General features: G+C 34.8%; 1 protein-coding gene across 1 annotated transcript; it reads left to right on the top strand.

The window, feature by feature from the left end:
- Positions 1–16,302: 16,302 nt before the first annotated feature.
- LOC105231225 (phospholipase A1) lies at positions 16,303–20,043 on the top strand. The gene is made up of 3 exons (XM_011212403.4): positions 16,303–16,902; positions 18,708–19,107; positions 19,207–20,043. Exons 1-3 carry the CDS (start codon positions 16,827–16,829, stop codon positions 19,940–19,942), a joined length of 1,212 nt encoding a protein of 403 aa, XP_011210705.2. The 5' UTR covers positions 16,303–16,826; the 3' UTR covers positions 19,943–20,043.
- Positions 20,044–21,559: the final 1,516 nt, after the last annotated feature.

Genomic DNA, 21,559 nt, shown 5'->3' with positions numbered 1-21,559 from the left:
ATAATTTGTGGCATGCAGCCATAGAAAGCGAAAAGAAACCTCATTAAAATTTGTGTCAAAATCGTTGCCACAAAAAAAAATAATCGCTGATGCGATCAAAGAGACAAAGTGGAAATTTGGTGACGCGTGCGTTGCAAACAAACACGCACACACACACTTACAAACAAATAAATTCTTTTTTAAAGCTGTTAAGGTTTGTGGGGCAGTGTTGTGCCTTTGCTAGATTTAATCTGCACTTCGCTTATGCGCAGAGAAATGGTTATTGTCGGTGGAATTTAAGCGAAGCGCTTTCGTAGCTAAAGCACCCTCTAAGAAATTTTAACATACATACATATATACATGTTTAACTATTAAAATATAAAATAATGAAAATAATATAGTATAGGAAATAATGCGTTAAATTCAATAAGTCAATACAAGTACTTATGCAATCGCTGTTTCTGTGTCTAATTGAGCAAAATAAACGCAATGATTTATGAGAAACTAGTTACCAACTAGTTACCAACTAGTTACTTTGTAAATTTGGGCCTCATTTTTTACTTTAAAGTTTAAAAAAATCTCCGAAAAATAATTTAACAAACTGGCACTCAACTAGTTACTTTCTAACTACTTTAGGAGTAGTAATCCAAAAATTTACTTTGATTTAGTATTTAATTTAAAACTTCGAAACATATTTTCTTCAGACTGGTTGGCAACTAGACACTTTGTAGTTAGTTTCGGAGTAGTTTCTCTGAAATTTGTTAAGATTTCATATTTTAATTTTAAACTTCGAAAAATATTTTCTAGAAACTGGTTTGCAACTAGTTATTATTTAGTTAACTTCGGAATAGTATTTTTTTTTTTAATTTAAAATGGAAAAGTATTTTCTGCAAGCTGCTTTGCAACTAGTCACTTAGTACTTTATTTGGGAGTAGTCTTTCGAAAATTTAGTTGAATTTTACATTTTAATATAATATTGCACTTCTAAATATATATTTTAGAAACCGATTTGGAACCAGTTAACTTCTAACTTATTTCGGAGAGGTTTTATTAACTTTTTTATTCTAGATTTTAAAATATTACTTAGAAAATATCTTCAACGAACAGGTTTGCGGCTTTGTCATTTATTCCGAAGTAGTTCTAAGCAATTTTCGTAAAATTTGTTTGAATTTTACATTTCGAAAAAATACTTTGAGAAGTGCTTTCTATAAAGTTGTTCTCAACTAGTTACGTCTTACCTTTCTTCGGAGTCACGAATAATTTATTTCGGAGTAGCTCAAAACAATATTTCTAAATTTTATTTGGATTTGAGATTTTAATATAAAACTTCGATAAATATTTTTTACACACTGATTGGCAACTAGTTACCTTATACCTAGTTTCGGACTAGTCTTCCTAATTTTTTTTGTTATTTTTTATTTTAATATAATATAAAACGAGCAAAAGTATTTCCTGCAAATTGCTTGCAACTAGTTGCTATGTAATTTGTTTCGGAGTAGTCTTCTGAAAGTTGATTTGGATTTTCCATTTTAATAGAATATTAAACATCGAAAAGCATTTTCTACAAACTTAATTTAAAACTACAAAAATTATTTTGTACAAACTGGTTTGCAACTAGTTACAAAGTAGTTATGTTAGAGTAGTGTTTCTAATATTTATTTGGCTTCTTTAGTAGATTTTAAAATATGAATTAAAAATATATTCATATAGATTGTACTTAGAAAAATATTTCTAAAAACTAGTTTGTGACTAGTTACTTTATAACTTATTTTGGAGTAGTCTGTCTAAACATTATTTTTGATAGATTTAGAAATACGAATTAAGAAATTATATAAATTGTACTTCGAAAATTGTTTTCTAAACTAGTTTGCAACTAGTTATTTGGTAATTAGTTTCGGTGTAGTCTTCCTCAAACTTGTTTTGAGTTAATTTAGAACTTAAAAAACTATTTCATATCAGTTAAATTGTATCTAATAAATATATGGATATTAGATTTGAAAATGTGACATCGTTCAAAAATAAAGGGTGATCAATTTGATGGTTCACTACTTTTATAAGCAATTTTTTGTAGCACCATTTTAGAAATTCTATGTAGTTGGCAATTACCTGTAACTATTTCTAAGAGAACACTTTGGTTTGTTGTCAGACCTTGCGATATTGTTTCATTTACTTATAAATTATACTATAAAAATGGTTTTACAAACTGGTTTGCAACTAGTTACTTCGTAATTAGTTAATTGCTGTGAAAATTTTCAAAAAATGTTTTTAATTTTAGAATCCAACTTTCTCTCGCATGCAGACTTTCAGCATTTTAGCTGCAAATTCCTACGGGGTCATTTAATTTGCACCTGCTGGCGAACAACGCTGGCAGATTTAAATGTAATCATGGAAAATGATGAACTTTGCAAAAAAGAAAGAAAAATATATGTATATAATACTACAATTGCAAGCGACGCAAAGGAAGCAAATGTACAACAATATAAGCTGCGGAATGGCAGCGACGGCAGAGATGGCAGAGATTGTAATGCCGATGCGTATGAGAAATTTAAATTTAATTCAAGGTCCTTTGCCATTAAAGCGGCCAACGAAAGCCTACCACACACACACACTCATATACTTATATATATATATGTATATACAAATGGCTTTATGCTGCCACATGCGCGCACCTACATTTGTGTCACACACACACACACATACACTTGCGTTGGTGCAGTTTATATTACAATTGTTCTCAGTTTGGCATTTTCTTTTCGCTTTTCGGTGCCGTGTGCGAGGGTGTGGGTGCTTAAGTGTGCGCGTGTGTGTATGGGCGCTGCTTCGGCTTTTGTAGGCCGCCTCGCTTTGCTGTGTACCTTTGAAATTTAATTACAAACGTTGCCTCTTCCAACATTCATGCGGTATTCATATTGCCCGCATCCATATATGTATGTGTTTATGTAAATGTGTGCGTGTGTATTAAGTGAAATACTCTTGCTGAAAGAGTGCAATGGCAACGCACAAATGCATTGTAAAATGCTTTCGTTTAACTGTAAATTTAGCGCTCTTCATATGCGCGTGCATGCAATTGAGGCTTAATAATATGTGCACACACATACATACATATATTTAGAGTGTGCACTTGAATGTAAGCAAATGCATTCCAAAGTTCAAAATTGAGCTGCGGCATAAAAAGGTTGCACATTCCTACGCAATTTATGCATTTGTTGCCCCCTGCTGATGAAGCATGCCACATTGATGTGACGATTGCGGCGACTCAGTCTTTTAAATGAGGCACATATTTTTCGGGTCATTTCACGCACTTAATTAATTCTTAAGAAGACCGCAATCTTGTTTTTGTTTTGTGTTTTGTTGTTGTTCTGTTCCTTTGATTTATGAGCTCGTCTTAGGCAACGAAAATGCTCCCGTGCTTGCTCATGCCAAAGCGGCGGTAGTCGCCATCCTATATTTATACCCTGAACAGGGTAGAGACAAACATTAGAGACCCTTTAAAATATTTACAGAAATGATAAGTATGATCAGCTGATCGATTTAGTCATGTCCCTCTGTCTAGTTCTTCGATTTTTACAATATTCATCTGAAATTTTCTTCACGTTCTTATTTATCGTAGTCGCCCATTCTGACCAATATAGGATATGGCTGTCATACAAGCTGACCGATCGGAATCAAGAGCCTTTATGGACAACTTTTTCAATTGAGGAGATATCTGCACTAAATCTAGTATGGAATGGTTGTGCACTGGGTTTGGGATCCGCTACGTAAACAAACGCCAGCAATGAAAGGAAAAAAACCAGCCTCGAATGAGAGACCCTCTATTTCACGACGGTCACAGCAAACGCATTGAGGATTACGATCCATCCTGCTATATGGTGTAGGTGACATAGTTCAGGGAATTACGAAACAGTGGCTCCGCTTGCTAGGTCATCTCTTTCGAAAATAAAAAAACCCTCTAGCTCTGAGAGTATTCGACGCAGTACCCGCCGGAGGAAGTAGAGGAAGAGGAAGACCCTCACGCCGTTGGAAAGACCAGGTGGAGAAGAACCTGACTTCACTTAGAATCTCGAATTGTCGCCACGTAGCGAAAAGAAGAAACGACTGAAGCTTAAATTTGCTTGCTTGTTGAAAGAGGACTGGTTTATCTGCATAGATATTGGGTTGTGTTGAACCGGGTCCGAAGAACTTTGCCAGTTCCATAGAGAATAAATTCCCACATGGTGAATCTCCGATTTTTTCCAAATTTTGCAAGATTTATCTGTGGTCAGATACCCATTTAGTCTTATCACATATATTTTCTTATATTTTTATCTTTTTTTAGGTAGAAGGAAGCATCAAAAGCGGGAGTGAGAAACTTCAATTCGCTAAACCTAACAAACTTCCAATTCCAGATTCTTCTATTAAGTATTACTTCTTGGGAGTGATAAGACATTTAAGTCTCCCTTATGGCATGGACTGACGGACGCCTAGTCTGCTCTATATAATAAGGCTCAGTTTTGTCATGATTGCGGCTGCCGCTTCGCTGATAGCTTTCCAGTTCTCAGGGGACTGACACTTGAGTGTCGTCAAATTTTCCACCATAAAACTACCACCGAAAGCATTGTCCACTTAGTATTTGGATTCAGATCCCCATGTCGTCTGTCCATCCACGAATGGATGTCTGGTAGCAGTCTGTGAGTCTATCGTCCTTTAAATGAGGTTTGTCACTGTTGTTGCCATATTGTTTTGTAAGCTTTTGACTCTATCTTCTCTTTTGGCTGCTATAGATGGCTCTAATAACTTGTATACTCGCTGGTATTTGTAACCCTAGATGTCAATGGACATTATACTGGCTATTACTTCAGCAGCATCGCGTGATATTGTTCTGAAAGCACTGATAACCCCATATTTTCACTGGTTGTGGAAGGAATCATCTCTGATAACAACATGCAACTGCGCTCATCTCTTCTGAATTGAACTTCCAAAAAATAAATGTATCTTGCTTACTTCAAATCCCATTTAATATTAATTTTAATATAATTAATTAAAGGAGACACATACATACATATAAATAAACAGAATTTATTTTGGTGTAGAAAATCGCGATAATGTCTGCCTTTAATTAATTTGGGCTAATTTTTAAACACAGCTTAGCTGCATACTAAACACAAATGTGTTTAATTTCAATGCTTTTAATGTCGAAGCAAGTTTTTTCTGCCGACGCAGCGGCAGATAAGCGCCTAGTCGCGTCCCAAAGGACGACAAATTCGCTCTCGCGCGCTGCGCATGTGCGTCTACATAGGTACATGTGTGTGTGTGTGTGGGATTTATTTGGCGCACGCATTTGTATTGTACACATGTAATTGCTAAACCGACAAGATAACAACAAAAATGAGTTTGTAATTACAGCAAATACCAACATAATTACAACACATGTAACACCAGTAAAAAACAGACAGACATACACCTCAATTGCACGAGGCCAACGCTACGCGTCACTAGTTATGTGTGCGTGTGAGTGTGTGGCTGTCGATGGCAATTGAATATGCGCCACGTGTTGTTGGTAATAAATGTGATTATGTATGTATATGTAAATATATATTTTGGCAAACATTAAAGCAACAACAATTAGTTGTGTATATTATTTTAGAACAGATTATAATCAGACAAGTTATTAGAGTGAGCAGCAGAAAAATATAACAATAAGGAGTGTTAGGTTCGATTGGAACCGAATAATATTTACTCTTGATGACTGGAAGCTATGAAGGATAAAACTGCTGCAAGGAACTACTGAATAATATGAGGAGTACGTTGTGTATTCTAATATTATGAAGAGGAAAGATTTAATTTTTTGTTTGTTTGAATTGAGTAAGCTTCGAAGTAACTTGATGGGCTTGAAAAAAGTCAACTCAAATCAACTCAACTCAACTCAACTCAACTCAACTCAACTCAACTCAACTCAACTCAACTCAACTCAACTCAACTCAACTCAACTCAACTCAACTCAACTCAACTCAACTCAACTCAACTCAACTCAACTCAACTCAACTCAACTCAACTCAACTCAACTCAACTCAACTCAACTTAACTTTTTGAATTGTTCGATTCACACATGTCATTCGAAAGATAATGCGAATTTAAAATTAGAAGTAAGTCGCGTAGTGAACGACGACCTGCTCGGCTTCGCTGAAACATAATGTCCGAAGTAGACGTCTTTGGGCCATGGCAGGGGAGTCAATGTCTTGAAATAAAGTGCAACTCAGTTGACGCCCTACGAAGTCGTCATGTGCGAAATCGAATATAAATAATATTAAACGTTCGATGTTCACAACTCTTCGCCTAATGAGAACCTCCTACCCAAGTGGAATGGCAAATGCAGTGATCAGATATTATATTATATATTAAAAGATTTCGTTTTGTTATCAAATTTATGCTATATGTCAACCGTTGATTACGATGAGAATACAAAACATTTTCATCGTGCTCTCAAATTTTTCAAAAACAAATATTTTCTTCCATCCTGCGATCTCCTATTCTCAATTAAGATTCTATAACTCGACCCTCTGACCCATCTGAATCAATGAGAGAAATTAAAAATACTGTGGTTAGTCTACACATACCTTGCTTCGATGATCTTGAAGGGTTTCACTGATGTAGGCTGCTAATAAAAATGGTCACAACCTCATTTTCAGGTTAGTACCTGCAACTGATTCAAAATGCGAAATAGGGAGCTCTAAATTCCATAACTCTTAATACAAAGTATCAACGATACATTAAGGAAAATAAAAAGACGGTTCCACTGTTGGTATAGAAATTTCGTTGAATGAGAAGAAAAGGATTGATTATGTGGTTAAATATGTAGATGACTTCCCACGACCATCAAACGTATTTTTTTGTAATATTTTTCGGAAAAGGCATTGCATTTAATAACTAAAAAAATTGTCATTTTACGGATCAGTTAAAACCATTTTGAAAAATCATATGGACCTGAGAAAAGTGAAAGTACGATTAGTTTCAAAATCACTAAATATTTTCTTAAAACAGCGTCGCCTTAACGTCTGTGATTTCCGATTACCAGGATGTCATAAGACGTACTGTACCTGGCGATCAGACTTCGATCTATGTTTACGACCAGGAAAGCCGCAAAAACCACCTCAAAAATAAAGGCTATGTTGCCAGTTTTCTCGTTTATCGAGACGTGGTGCACTACGGATTCCTGCCGGCTGGTTAAACTGTCAACAAGGAATACTACGAATATTTAAATGTTATGCGTCATTTGCGAGATACCAACTAATTTATCGAAAAACTTAAGCGTCGTTTTCGTGAGTTTTTCGAAAAATTTTCAACCACCGGATACGCCTAATTCTGCTCCGCGTGACTTCTAGCTGTTTAGCAAGCTCAAACGATCGCTTCATGGCCCATTTTGAGTCAATTGAAGACAATTGAACGTAAGTCTATGTTTCGAGGGTTCGAAAAAACGTCGGCACAAGTGTATTGGTGCAACGGGGAATTACTTTGAGTGGGACGACATTGCTTAGAAGAATAAATTAAGAATTATAAAGTTATGAAGAAAGTCTTACTATTTTTTGCCCTTAGTATTATGCAATAATTTTAGTATGAAGTAGAGAGAAAATAATGTTTACGTGACTTTAATTACACTTTTATATAGAAAAATTGTAGTTTAATGTCTGGTATGTCAAACAATCGCAGCTTTTCGAGGAAAATGTTTGCCTTTCGTCTTTTAGCAAGCCATACTTTCTGGGACTTTTTCACAACATATCATGAAATCTGGAACTAGATCAAACGTTATGCCTTATTCAGGGCTTATATATACCCGAAAGTCACCCAAACTTATACTTCTCTAATAATTGTCCGGTTATCGAGAAGTTAATGCCGAATAAACATTGAATTTTAAAACTTTTTATCGATCTTTATCATATTAGTACAAATATTTAAGGGTATTCGACTAGTTCGAAAGTAGCATAAGAATAGTGAATAATTGCAATAATGAAATGCTAAATATTTTACCTTGGTTTACAAAAACAAACACACAGCCATACAAATGCGTTGGTGGCAGAAATATGTTTCATCTAATTGTCAGCGCGGATATACAGATAAACTCGTATGAGTATGTGCATGCGCGTGGCATAGAAAAGCAAACAATTAGGCGTATGGCAGCAAATTCAATCAGCTTAATTTCAAATTTAATTATCTCGAAAGCATTACATTTAATTGCAACAATAATATAAATGGCTTGCTGTCTAATAATCGCATTCAAATATTATGTACGAATGCATGTCTGTCTGTCTGTGTGCAACCACTTTTAGGTAATTATTTGCATATGTGTTTGCATGTGTGCGGGTGTGCCCACGAAAATGTTGCACTTCAAAAGCGCGCAACAAATCAATGTCAATTAGCCAGATTTGTAATGAGTTAATTAAGTGGCGCCTTTTCGCGCTTCGTGCGTGGCCTGCGAATGACCAACTCTCGGGCTAATGCAATGTAATGCAATTATTGGCAACATTTTATTAACGTTAATGATAAGGGAAGTCACATGGGAGGTAAGTAAGTCATTTTCTATGCTAAAAGAGTGAGTGAAGGTCGCAATAAAGCGAAAAATTAAACGAAATAGTGAGAGAGAACAGGAAAGAGAGAGAGTTTAGTGCGATAGAGAACGTCAGTTACACAGGAAGTGGCATAAACACACGTTGTTGTAACGGTTATCTAGTCCCCATTAGGAAGGTAAGGTTCAGATAAGTTGTCATCGAGGTCGTCCATCAGTAGAGCCAGGAAACGTGGTGTTTCGACGGTGTCGGACCAAATGGAGATAGGTGTCAGATGTCTAAGGTTAGTTGGTCATGCAAAGAGGTGGTCATGCGGGGACTGATTGCTCGCTGGACATACATATATTTGATATATTGGGGTCGATTTTGGATAAGTTGAAGTTTAACTTCGATTGACCTTGAAGTCACTCTCGATTCTCGTGGTAACTCGAGCTCGTTGTATACTTTGGTATTCACACTAGTCGCCTTATGCTAGTTAGCGCTACAAATTTCTTATAAGAAGAGTATTTATTCTTACATGAGCTCTAGTCGTCCTATACAAAGGATCATAGTCACGATGCTCATTTTAGCTTTGTAATTCTGTTGATTTTTTGTAGCGATCTCTCGCTAAAGAAAGATCATGCTTGATCACGATTTACAATCAAGTCTGTTGCGCTATCATACATAACTTGTTTAGATTTAGTATCTCTCCGCTTTTGAAGTTCACCCTATCACAGCGCTCACTGAGCTCACTCATAAGTAGGTAGACAGGTAGGTAGAGCGGCTGTATGACGACGCACCTAGGCTTTTAGTATGCCCATTTTGAAAACACCGGGACTAAAATCCACTCATGTTATTGTGGCCTCTCTAAACCACCCCGTGATTCCGATGAAGTTCAGCAGTACACTAAGTTTAAGCTGTACATTCTCAAGAAACCCTTGACTGATGGTTGTAATACTTTTCCTGTTCAAAGCCTTGCATTCATAAAGAAAATGTTTCATAGTCTCTTCTTCTGCTACCGCTGGACAGCTGACAGCTTCTACAATAGTCATTAAGTGGCGTTGATAGTACGCTGATATCTCATAAATATAGACAGTGACCTGTTTTCACTCCTACTAGACTTCTAAAACTCATACTAGACTAGAATTTGAATAGTCGGCATTTGCGGCCCTCGTTCTCTTCATGCCACGTGTGCCCACTAGTTGAACAAGTTAGAGATTGACTTCACTGTCACTCAGCTATATTTATAGAATTTTGGTGGTCTAAAAAGTCAGAGATATATAAATTACCTCTTTTTCGAAGTCCAAATGAAGGGTGCTGACTGATCCGACTATTTCATATGCTGCAAAGTTACTAGGAATAGGACTATGTCCCGAAACCCATTTCAGGTTTATCGTGAAATATAATGTTAGGTTCACTAAGATATCAAGGCATTTTCAGACTTCACAATACTCTCGCCTTCTTTCAGCAAAATATAACTTATAAAGCTATTATTATCGCCTCCTGTCTTCCATATAATAAACCTCAACAAAACATTCCTCCGTCGGTTTTAATTACAAAAACAACATTCTCGGTATGAAATTTATATTTTCAACCGCTCCTACCGCACTTACCTCTTCCTGATTTGATAAATTCATTTCATTATATATGCAAACAAAATCAGAATAAGTGTGCCAGTTATTTATAAGCGCGCCACTGATCGGCCACTAACCCCCAGTTGGCATATAAGTGTATGTATTTCGATATCGTTGCATGTGTTTTTATGAATTTTAATCAATTTATTTTAAATTTTTATAATATATACTTATTTTTCTTAATATAACTCATATTAATTTCTTTTCACTGAGACGGATTGAAATATTGAAATATATCAACGTTTAAAGAAAAGTGTTTGTGGGACAGTGTTATATTGGCAGTTAATTCTTGACACCTCGTGACTTTCAAACACATCACTTCGCCACGTGAGCGTCACCCAAGCACTGGCCAGGCACGGTGCCTGCTTTTCTTATATAGAGCTAGCTGGCAGCCAGCTTCCCTTACGGTATTAAATTGTTTACCCTACCTTTAACATAGATTTGCATAGGTAATTAATCTTTAAAGGAATAAGCTTTTTGATAATATTTTCGATTTTTTGTCCCACTTTGCAGTGTAAATTTTTCGGATCATGGGTCATTAATTGCCTTGCGATACCTGATGGAGTTCAATTACGAAGACTCTAATAGAAGTAGTAAACGTAGACAACGTTGAAGTGAATTTCAACAAACTCTGTGACCTCACTAACCACAGCTCCTACTATACATTGTTTCATACTCTGAGGCAAACAAAGCTTAAAGCCAATCTTCTTGTAGAATTATCAAGGTTTTAGGGTAGTAGGTTCAACCGGAAACTGAAAACTGAAACTGAGATTTTAAAATAAGCACAAGCACCATTTTTAAACTTTGAACTTGTCGATTTTGGAAATATAAGTTGGCATGGCCACATCAGTGTTTCAACTGTCCATGTGACAGTCTAGGGCAGTAAGTTCAACTGGAAGCTGCAACGGAAATTATAAAATGATTCCAAGAACCGTTTTCGAACATTGAACTTGTGAAACAGTTTTGAAAATATGAGTAAATATAACCAAAGGGGAGTTTGAACTGTTCACGTGGGACTCTCGGAACCTTTATCGCGGAGTTCAGCTCGGTAGTTAACTGATAAGTATATAGTCTAATAAGTAGGTCTTTATTAACGTCAATAAAATATAATTTCTAATAATTTCTGTAATACTTTGTTTTAAAATATATGTCTTTTCTGTTCACTTTTAATAAAAGCTAAAAGCCTAACGACTAATTTCCATCAGACATTGTTGTTTATAATGACATAATATGCATCGCTGTTCAATGTTCTAATTTCTCTATAAATTCACAGTAACAGTGATTTGTATGAAATCAAAGCAGTTAACAGTAAAGCGACAGATTAGTAAAAAATTACCCGTTAAGCAAGCTTTTCAGCTGTAAGCGTGTCATTACACGGCAACTGGAACCCCTGGGGAGCAATAAAAACTGATACTAAATGCAGCTGCAGCTTGAATATTGCTAATTGTAGCGTTTTAATTGGAATCTACACGCGATCACTGCAGCATACTAATGGAGAAAACCTAACAAAAAACTCACCTGCCACGTCATTTTCAATTACTCACTACTTCGACGCGCGCTCTAACTACATTTCCCCAAAGAATGAAATGCATGAATCTACTGACTTCGGTAGTGACAGAGCCCCGTTTGGCAGGAAGCTGCCATGTGTGTAAATGGCGAAAAAGCACAAGCGTAAACGGCAAGCAGAAAAAGTACAAATAAAAGTCGAATTAAATAAAAATTGCAATGTCGATGATATTAAGGAAGGAGTGTAATTCCCGTATTCGTGCGAAATAAAAGGCGATTTAAGTTTGGTTTTCGCATTCATGCCGAAATTGCAGATAAATATGCGCGTTAGCAGCCACAGCGACGCCGCAGCACATTTTAATTCGCATGCAAGTGAGCGGGTATATGAGTATGCGTATACATACATTAGGATGGGTCCAAAAACGTATATTGTCGATAAACGAGTATTAAAATATATTAGGGTGGGTCAAAAGACGAATATTTTAAATAAACGAGTATCCATAAATATTAGGTTGGTTAAAAAAACGAATATTATCGATAAACGATTATCCAGTATATTAGGGTGGGGAAAAAAACAAATATTGCCCATATACGCGTATTCATATACATACATCATGGTGGGTAAAAAAACGGAATATTTTCGATATATTAGTATTCATACATATATATTAGGGTGGGTCAAAAAAAGGGAATATTCTCGATATTCGAGTAATCATATATATTAGGGTGAGTCCAAAAATCTAATATTTTCGATATACGAGTATGCGTATATATTAGGGTCGGTCAAAAAACTGGAAATTTTCTTATTATGTTTTTATTTTTCCTTTTTCATTTTTTTACTTATGTTTGACAATAGATTTCTCGGGATCGCTTAACATAATCGACAACTTACACAGGTTATTTCTGTGTAGCTTTCAATTTTTTGAAAAATCTGTGAAACGAGATTTATTTTCAAGTAGTTGGTAGTGAGATATGAATTTTTCTATCTGATAATAAGAATAAAACTGTAAGGCTACAGTCAGGAGCTCATACTTGAAGAAACCTTTAAGTGATGTCTAAGAACCTATTTTTCAGAACATCAAAAAAAAAAAATTGGGAATTTTTTTGATCCACCCTAATACTTATATATAGTATACCTCCATATCTACTCTCCAGCATATATGAGTAAGGATATGAGTATGCGATTTTAGTGCACTTTTTTGCATAGCTCCAAAAATAAATATATATATGTACGTATGTATATGTATGCGTTTGCAGTTATATTTTTATCACTTAATGTGCATGCAAATGTGTGTGTATAAAAGCGTGTAAGTTTTTTGTACAATTTATATTTTTTTTTTGATTTTGTGCATAGTTTTTCCCGCCGCTTTTAGTTGCCTTTAAAAAGCACAAAAAACAAACATGAAAAAAAAATAGAAAAAGATAGAAAAAAAGTAAAAACTAAAACAAGGCATGAATGGCACGCGCGGGAATCCCATGAATGCACCGATTCGGGTTCTGACACATTCACTCATTCATTTCGATTTGCTGCTGACGTCCAACTGAGTGCTTAATTCCACTTTTTTACGCATATAAATAAAACTCCCGAGCTATGCAGGTTGATATGTACATACATACAATATATACACATTTAGTAAAAAAATGTATGTTTAGTAAAAAAATCAATGAAAACAGTACCACGAAACTGGTTGCTCCAAAAACATATTAAAATACAAATAAAAGTTGCATAGAGACAGTTATGCATTTAATTTGCGGAACTCTAGAAAAACTTTAGCAGGCAGCAACTTAGACTTGCTTAATTTAAGCGCATAAAACCGGTTCTTGAATTCTGTTGAACTTAATATATGTACGTATACATATACATATTAATATTTTTAAACATATTTAACTGTTTCTGTGTATATAAAAAAATTTTTCGGTAACCACTTACATTTATTTTATAAATTTGATTTTTAAAACATGTGGCATCACTTCAAAAAAAAATATTTGTAATTATTCTAGCCTGATACGATTACTTAAAGTTTAATTTATTTTTGCAATTAAATTTAAAATTTTTAAAAAATATGGCAACTCCGCTGAGAAAATTTTCAACTACAAGCCTTTTTGAACATATCTAAATTGATATAGAAATTCTAAAAATATTTATTTTAATAGAAAGTTTTAAGTATATGGCAACGCTGTGGAAAATATTTTCACTTATTATATAAATTTTCTTTTAAAGACACTAACGAAAAACTATAAGTGTAGTTTTTCAATTTTTTTTAATAGAAAATTTTAAGTATATGGCAACCCTGCTAAAAATATTTTCATTTATTTCATGAATTTTGTCTTTTAAGCATATCGCAACCCTTTAAAAAAATAATTTAAACTTTAAACCTTAACTAGTCTGATACGATTATTTTAGGTTTAATTTATTTTTATAATTTAATTTATAAATCAAAAAATATGACAACCCCTCTAGAAATATTTTCAATTATAAGCCATAATCAACCCATTCAAAATTCGAAAAAAAGAAATCGAAATTCTAAGAATATTTTTTTTTAATTTTAATTATATGGCAACCCTGCTGAAAACATTCTCAGTTATAAGCTTTTCGTATTTAAAATTACATCGATTTTATTAAAAAAATTAAACATATGGCAACCTTTTTATATTTTCAGTTAATAGTTTACTACAAATGACTGGCAACCCTTTTCAACAAATTTAAACCGCAAACTTTCTGTTTAGTTTGGTATACAACTCATTCGCAAACATATTGATCTTCATTTTGGCTTATGTTTTTCGACAAAAAGCTTTCACTGAAACCAAACTTAGACGCTAGGATAAGGGGCTTTATTTACTTTTAATTTTGTAGCTGTAAAAGGTGGTGGGGTTCAAATATAGACTAACGCCTCGGTAACTCTTTGGCTTTACACAGCAGTTGTATGGCTGGTTATGACTAGAACAACTGACTTGTTCCATAAGCAGGTGGCAGCGAAGTCAGCTCTTAGATTGAGGAAATCCTCTATACTAGTGGTCTGCAATAAGGGTCATTCCAAAATATTTAGTAAGTTCTCAACTTTTTTTCCGCGTGGAAAATAATAAGTTAGACAAGAACACACGCATTAGCATCTATACGGATAGATCAAATTAAATAATCCAGTCGGAGGTGGTGTCTTTTCAGCAAACTTCTATCTAACCAGGGCAGTATCTTCCAAGCGAAGATCACAGCAATCAAGAAAAGCCTTCTTGTTTTGACAAAGAGTGTGCTCACAACAAGAAATGTGTTTATACAAGGTGCAGTCCAAAGCCAAACGGCGTTGAAATCCCCAAAAGACCTTTAGAGTTTCAGCGAATATAGTGATAGTATACCTTGATCTCTTAGTGTGTCAAACAACACATCTTATTTCACGACAAACCTGCATTGGATTTCAGGACAAAGTGATATTCCTCTTAACTGTTAATTAGATGAACTGGCCAGAGCAGGCACACTCCTGAAAAGACTTCGATAAAGAGGGAATATACATGTCTTTGGCTACTTGTGGATATATAATCGACAAACATGTCATAGATATAGCTTAGGCTCGCTGGAGTCAATCCCTTACTTGTTGAACAAGCAAACAAACACGAGCATGAATGGAATATGGGTCGCACACTTCGCCTATTAATATTCAAAAAGAGACAAAAGAACTCTGGTAGGAGTGCTAACAGGTCACTGTCTAATTGTCGGACATATCATTTTTTATATAATAACTTTTTTAGGAGCTGTCAAGGAGTAGAAGAGGAAGTGAATGTTTCTGAGGTTGCACAGCTAAAATTTTTGTTACTGATGGCACTTAATCAGGAACAGAGCGAATTCAAAGAGAAGAATAGCTGTGATTGTACAATTGGTGACTTAAAAGCCGAAGTGTGTCGGCAGACATCCAGTTTAACTACCTGTTTGCCTAGATTATGTTGGATTAGACAAGAACCCTCAACTGAAAAATCGAAGGAGAGAGCGCAGAGAAGAATTTACGAGGATTATTCTATATAAAAGCAAGTGAAGCTGGAATATAAATGCGATTCAGGGAAAATTCGACGACAGCGCCACCTGTCGGAGAAGTATTTGTATACCCTTCACCAATGTATGGTACAATCTGAATATGACTGGAAATAGTCGAAAAGTATACCGTAAGTGCATATTTGTATCAGAGCTAGCGCATACACCGTGTTGACATGCGAAAGCCACAAGCATTACGCTTGCATAACTTATGTAATCACATTTATGGGCTCGTGTGCCTATAGACACACACACTCACACACACAGACTCATGCATATGTAGGAGCGCTTGCATTTTCACAGTAAACACCAATGATAGCGGAATTCCCTACTAATTGAAAAGCTTTAATCTGTACTCCACGCCGCTCCACCAAGCGCTGCATTGTCCGTAGTCGCCACCCGCCACCCGCGACCCACAGGACGCAGCACGCGATAATACCCGGACAGTTTTGAACTTGTGCAATTGGCGAGCGCGAACAAATCGCAGTTACAAAACAACAAAAACAATAAAAAATTCACGATACAATAAAAACAACGCCACACTAACACACATGCACTCATCAAACGCACACACAGCATTCACATGCAGTGAAGCGCTCGTCCTCTAGTCGCACGCGCCGAACGGCAGGTTGTATAAAAGTGCCGCGCCCATGATGCCGGCCAACAGAGTTCAATAGCAGCTGCTGCTGTGATCAAGCATCAACCGGCAACCGGGCAGAACAAACGTTGAGCGCGCGATATCGGCGGGCACAAAGCCGTGCAGAATAATTATTGTTGTTGGCCATTGGCGCTTTGCCACTGCAAAATCATATCCGCGTTATTGTTATTATTGTTATTGTTGTGATTGCGATTGTGATTGTTTTTGCAGCGCTTTACGATTGAATTGCTCGCGCAAACAAGTTGCATCAACACACAGCGCGCTTGTGGCACGATTGTAGCTGTTGAATAAAATATTATAAAATAAATTAAAATCGGAAAAAATTAAATAAAATTAATACACGGCATTTGCACTGACGTGGTCTCACGGATTTAAAGACAACACTAAATTAACTGTGAACTAGCAGTTTGTGGAACTGTTGAGTTATCTGCTGGCTGAGTGAGCAGTTCGGAGCAACGAATTAGATTTTTTAAATTAAAATTTACCACATTTTTTTGTTTTTGTTTTTTGCGAAAATGTCTGCTAGTCACAAAGCTGCGGATTTACTTTTGTTGCTTTTGGCTGTGGTAGTGTTAATCAGCAGTAATTGCGGTAAGTGAATGACTTCATTAAGATGAATTGCTGCTTCAAGGTAACATTTAATTGAATTTTTGTGGAAATAGCAGTAATAAATAAAATTTAAACTGTTGTGGACTAAAAACTGGAATTACAAAATGAAACGCAAAAATATTTCAAAATAAAATTCCAAATCAAATATATAAAAGTAGTTTTAAATCAAAACCAAAAGGTTCGAAATTGAAATTGGTAATTCGAAATTCCAAAATTAAGTTTAAAATAAAAATTTGGAATTAAAAAATTAAATTTTGAAATTAAAAAGAGATTTCGAAAATCAAAATGGGTCGCTAAACTGTTTCAGCACCAATTAAAAAAAGTATTTTAGATGAAAACCAAAAATTCGAAATTAGAAAGGAAATTTTCGAAATTCCAAAAACAAGTTTAAAAAATTCGAAATTAAAAATGATTTCGAAAATCCAAATAGCATGCACATTCAAAAATTCATCAATACAAATTCTGAAATCCAGTACTTTAGGTAAATACAAAAAAATTCGAAATTAGAAAAAAAAGTTTTAAAATTCAGAATACAAAAATTCAGAAATTAAGTTTAAAGAAGAGCAATTATCATTGCTAAACTTTTTCAGCACGAATTTTCAAATTAGGTATTTTAGATGAAAACCGAAAAAGAAATCAGAAATGAAAATTTCGATATTACAAAAACAAGTTTAAAATAAAAAAAAAATTAAAATTATTTAGACACAAATTCTGAAATCCAGTACTTTAGGTAAATACAAAAAAATTCGAAATTAGAAATGAAAATTTATATTTCGAAATTCCAAAAGCAAGATTCGAAAAAATAATGATTTCAAAAATCGAAACGGAGAAGAGTTTTAAAATTCAGAAAAAAGGTTTCGAAACCTAAACGAATCACAAACAAATTTAAGTCAGGTATTTTAAATGTAGGCCAAAATTTCCAAATTAAAAGTTCGAAATTTCAAAATGGAAAATAAAAAATAAAAATTAATATTAAATTAAAATTAAAAATAAAAATAAAAAAAAGATTTCCAAAATTGCATTGCAAAAATATTTCAACACGAATTTTCAAATTAAGTATTTTAAATGAAAACCAAAAATTCGAAACTAGAAAATAAAATTCGAAATTCAGTAATGCAGTTTAAAATTAAAATGCGAAACTTGAAGAATGGCAGAATATAAAATTCGAAATAAAAGAATTGAAATTCGAATAATTCGAAACTAAAAATTCAAGAAAAATTTTCGAAGTTAAAAAGGAAAATATAAAAATCGAAATACAAAAATTGGAACTCATTAAAAAATAAAATTGGAATTAATACTTAAAATTCGACAATTACAAGGAAAAGTTTGAAAAGCTATAATTTTAAATTTATAATTATAATTCCACTTTCGAAAATTCGATTGATGAGTAATATTCGAAATTTCGTTACTATGAACTAAAAGTGAAAACTCGAAATTCGATTTTCTAATATTCGAAATTACGTTATTTTCAACTAAAAGTGAAAACTCGAATTTCAATTTTTTTTTACAAAATGATTTTACAAATTTTTTACAAAATCGAAATTCTGTCTAAGAATTCGAAAATTTAGATTAGAGTTTCCTAAATAGAACACTAAAAACTAAAATTAGAAAAAATGGAAATTCAGCTATCACATAGGTTAGGTTAGTCAGGTAAAATCGTGAACTATGCATACATGTACATATTTGCATACATATATGTATATGTTTTTTGTAAATGTAATTGATAACAATTTTCCACATAACTAAACTATACCCTGTATATAACCACAACTTTTGTTAACCCACAGCATTCGCTGCGATTCTGGCGCCCATGCGCGAAGTGAAAGTCGTAGACGATATCGCTGCCAATGTGCTCACGAATCTCGAAGTGGAGGCCTACCATCATCGCAATATGGAACGAAACTTCAATATGGATGAAGAATTGGAGGATGAAAGCGAAGACGACAAGTTCTGTGTGTGGCATAGATGTGATAACGATTTGCGCGAGCCACGCGGTTTCAAAAAATACTTTGATTTGTCATTTTTAAAGAAGTTTATGAGTCATTTGAATCCCTTCGGCATGTCGCGCATGAATATGAATTTCTACCTCTTCAAACAGGACTTCCCCGAATGTGGGCGTGAACTGCGCATCAGCGATAAGCGTGCAGAATTATTGCGCGCCGGCTTCAATCCCAGGCAACCAACACGGTTAGTATACAGACGAAAATAGAATGCAAACAATTAAAAGAAGGCGCGCCCATTCAACTAATAAATAACCGGTTTTTACTTTTATCTCCCCACCAACAGCATCATCATACACGGCTGGATGAGTCAGTCGCGTGGCTCCTTCAATCGCGACGTCAAGAATGCCTATCTGAAGCGCGGCGATTACAATGTGATTATCGTTGATTGGAGCGCCAGCGCCACAAATGTCAATTACTTCGCGGTGGTCAAAATGATTGAGGGCTTCGGCGCACAAGTCGCACGTTTCACGCAGCACTTGCAGCGCACAGTTGGTGCAGATTACGATGACATGTACCTGATCGGTCACTCGTTGGGTGCACAAATTGCCGGCGCTGCTGGCAAACTCATTCAACCCGCGCGCTACAACACCATCTTTGCCTTGGATCCCGCGGGCCCTAAGTTCCGTCATCGTAGCGCTGAGTTTCGTATAGATCCCACAGATGCCAGATATGTCGAGTCGATACAGACCAGCGGCAACTTGGGTTTCCTCGAACCCACCGGCAACGCAACGTTCTATCCGAATTATGGTCTCTACCAAAGTCGCTGCTACTATGTGGGTTGCTCACACATACGCGCCTACAAAATGTTTGCTGAGTCCATCACAACCGATGTGGGTTTCTGGGGTACACGCTGTGAGCGGCGCGAACCGGAATGGCAGTGCAATGAAGAGATGTCCCCGGCGGATCTCTATCGAATGGGCGGTGAGCCTGCCCAGCTGAAAAGCGGTATTTTCTATGTGAAGACGGGCACGGGCGCGCCGTTTGCTTTGGGTCGCAACTGGCAGAATGAAGAGGCGTGAAGCCGAGTTTATGGTTGAGGGTGAGAGTAAGGACTGCGAAATGTGATACTTGTTCCAAAGCTTGCCACTTTTTTATATTTTTTGTAGAATATAATTTTATTTAGATATTTTTTATGTCAATATTTTTTTTCAAATTCGAATAAATGTTAAAATAAACCATAGTTTTTAGTTATTCTTTTGACGTTTGAGAAAGCAGTTTTTTAAGAAAGTAGATATTGAGTTCGTTGCCATATTTTTGGTGAAAAAATAAATACATTGAAATAATTTACCAAGGTCTGACTGTAAAACCAAATTTTATCTCAGAAATAGTTATGGGGAGTTGCAACTTACATAAAAGAAAGTTTCTTTTCAATAGTGTTGCCACATTTTGCTGAAAAATATAAATAATATGAACCAATATGGGAAGGTCTGACTATAAATTAAGTTATTCTCTCAGAAATAGATAGAGGGGGTTGCCACTTATATAAAATAAAGTATATATTCAATAGTGCTGCCATATTTTTAGTGAAAATTTAGTATGAGGTTAATTGAGCTAAGCATACTTTAAAAGGTGGCAACCCTTTTTTGATTAAATTTGCTAAGTACATACTTTCTCCCTTTTTATTGGGGTCTGTGTGAGTGGCAACTCTTCTCAAAAATAATTTTACTATTCAAGCTAAAGTTTCGTTTTTCTTCGAATAAAAACTATGGCGTCACATGCTTAATATTCTTTAACAGGTGGCAACTCTTTCTTTAAAAAAATTTTCTGACCAAAACCTCTCTCTCTTTAGTTTAATGAAATTCCTTTTCATTTCTGAATTTACGTAATTTAAAAAATAGGTGGCAACCACCAAAACCCTTTCCTGAAAAATATTTCACTTAAAGCTTTTTTTCTTTAATTTATTGAGTTTTTTCTATTTTCAGACTTACAAATATTTTTTAAGCAGGTGGCAACCTTTTCTAGTATTACATAACATAGTTCATAAAGCCAAATAGCGTTAACATTTTTTTTTTGAAAATTTTCAGTAGAATTTCTATAAAATATCTGATTGTCAGATGTTGCCACCCTAACTAATTTATTAAGCATAAATTATTTTCACGAAAGAAGTTTAAGAATTATACACAATATTCCAGCAGACTTCAAAAATTATATTTATCAAAATATTTTGATTTCAAAATTTAAATTTATTTATATTTCTATATAAATTTATTAACGAGCCATTTGCTAATCAAATTAAGTTCGCTTTGTATTTCACTTCGTTTCTGCTGTTAGCTACACGATCGCAGCTCAGCTGTAAAAGCGCTGCTTATTGGTTAATGCTTAAGACCAATCAGATTAAAGCCACAAGCCTAAAAGTAGGCTAACAATTAAAGTAAAGGTTTAAAACACAGGGTGCAAACAAAGCAGATTTACTAAAAATGTTTAAGCTTGCTTATAATATACAACATATACATGCATATACATTTCTTGCTCTTCACATAAAACTTTATTTTTCTTTATAGATGTAGGATTACAAGGTTACATGCCTATATACAATCAATTTACCGTTATACGCCTCGCTCCAGCCATAAACACTTATTTACTCACACATCCATACGGGAATTAAGCTTTTGTTAAGTGTTTATGCCAAAGAATAT

Source organism: Bactrocera dorsalis, chromosome 1, assembly GCF_023373825.1.
Source record: "Bactrocera dorsalis isolate Fly_Bdor chromosome 1, ASM2337382v1, whole genome shotgun sequence".
Classification (NCBI taxonomy): Eukaryota; Metazoa; Arthropoda; class Insecta; order Diptera; family Tephritidae; genus Bactrocera; species Bactrocera dorsalis.
The sequence above is the reverse complement of the archived record's forward strand: the minus strand, read 5'-3'. Positions and strand labels throughout refer to the sequence as shown.

Excerpts from the sequence above, each read along its gene's own strand:
- LOC105231225 (XM_011212403.4), top strand. The coding sequence starts at position 16,827 with ATGTCTGCTAGTCACAAAGCTGCGGATTTACTTTTGTTGCTTTTGGCT. Across the intron at positions 16,903-18,707 it reads GTTAATCAGCAGTAATTGCG|CATTCGCTGCGATTCTGGCG; the intron begins GTAAGTGAATGA and ends GTTAACCCACAG. Across the intron at positions 19,108-19,206 it reads AATCCCAGGCAACCAACACG|CATCATCATACACGGCTGGA; the intron begins GTTAGTATACAG and ends CCCCACCAACAG.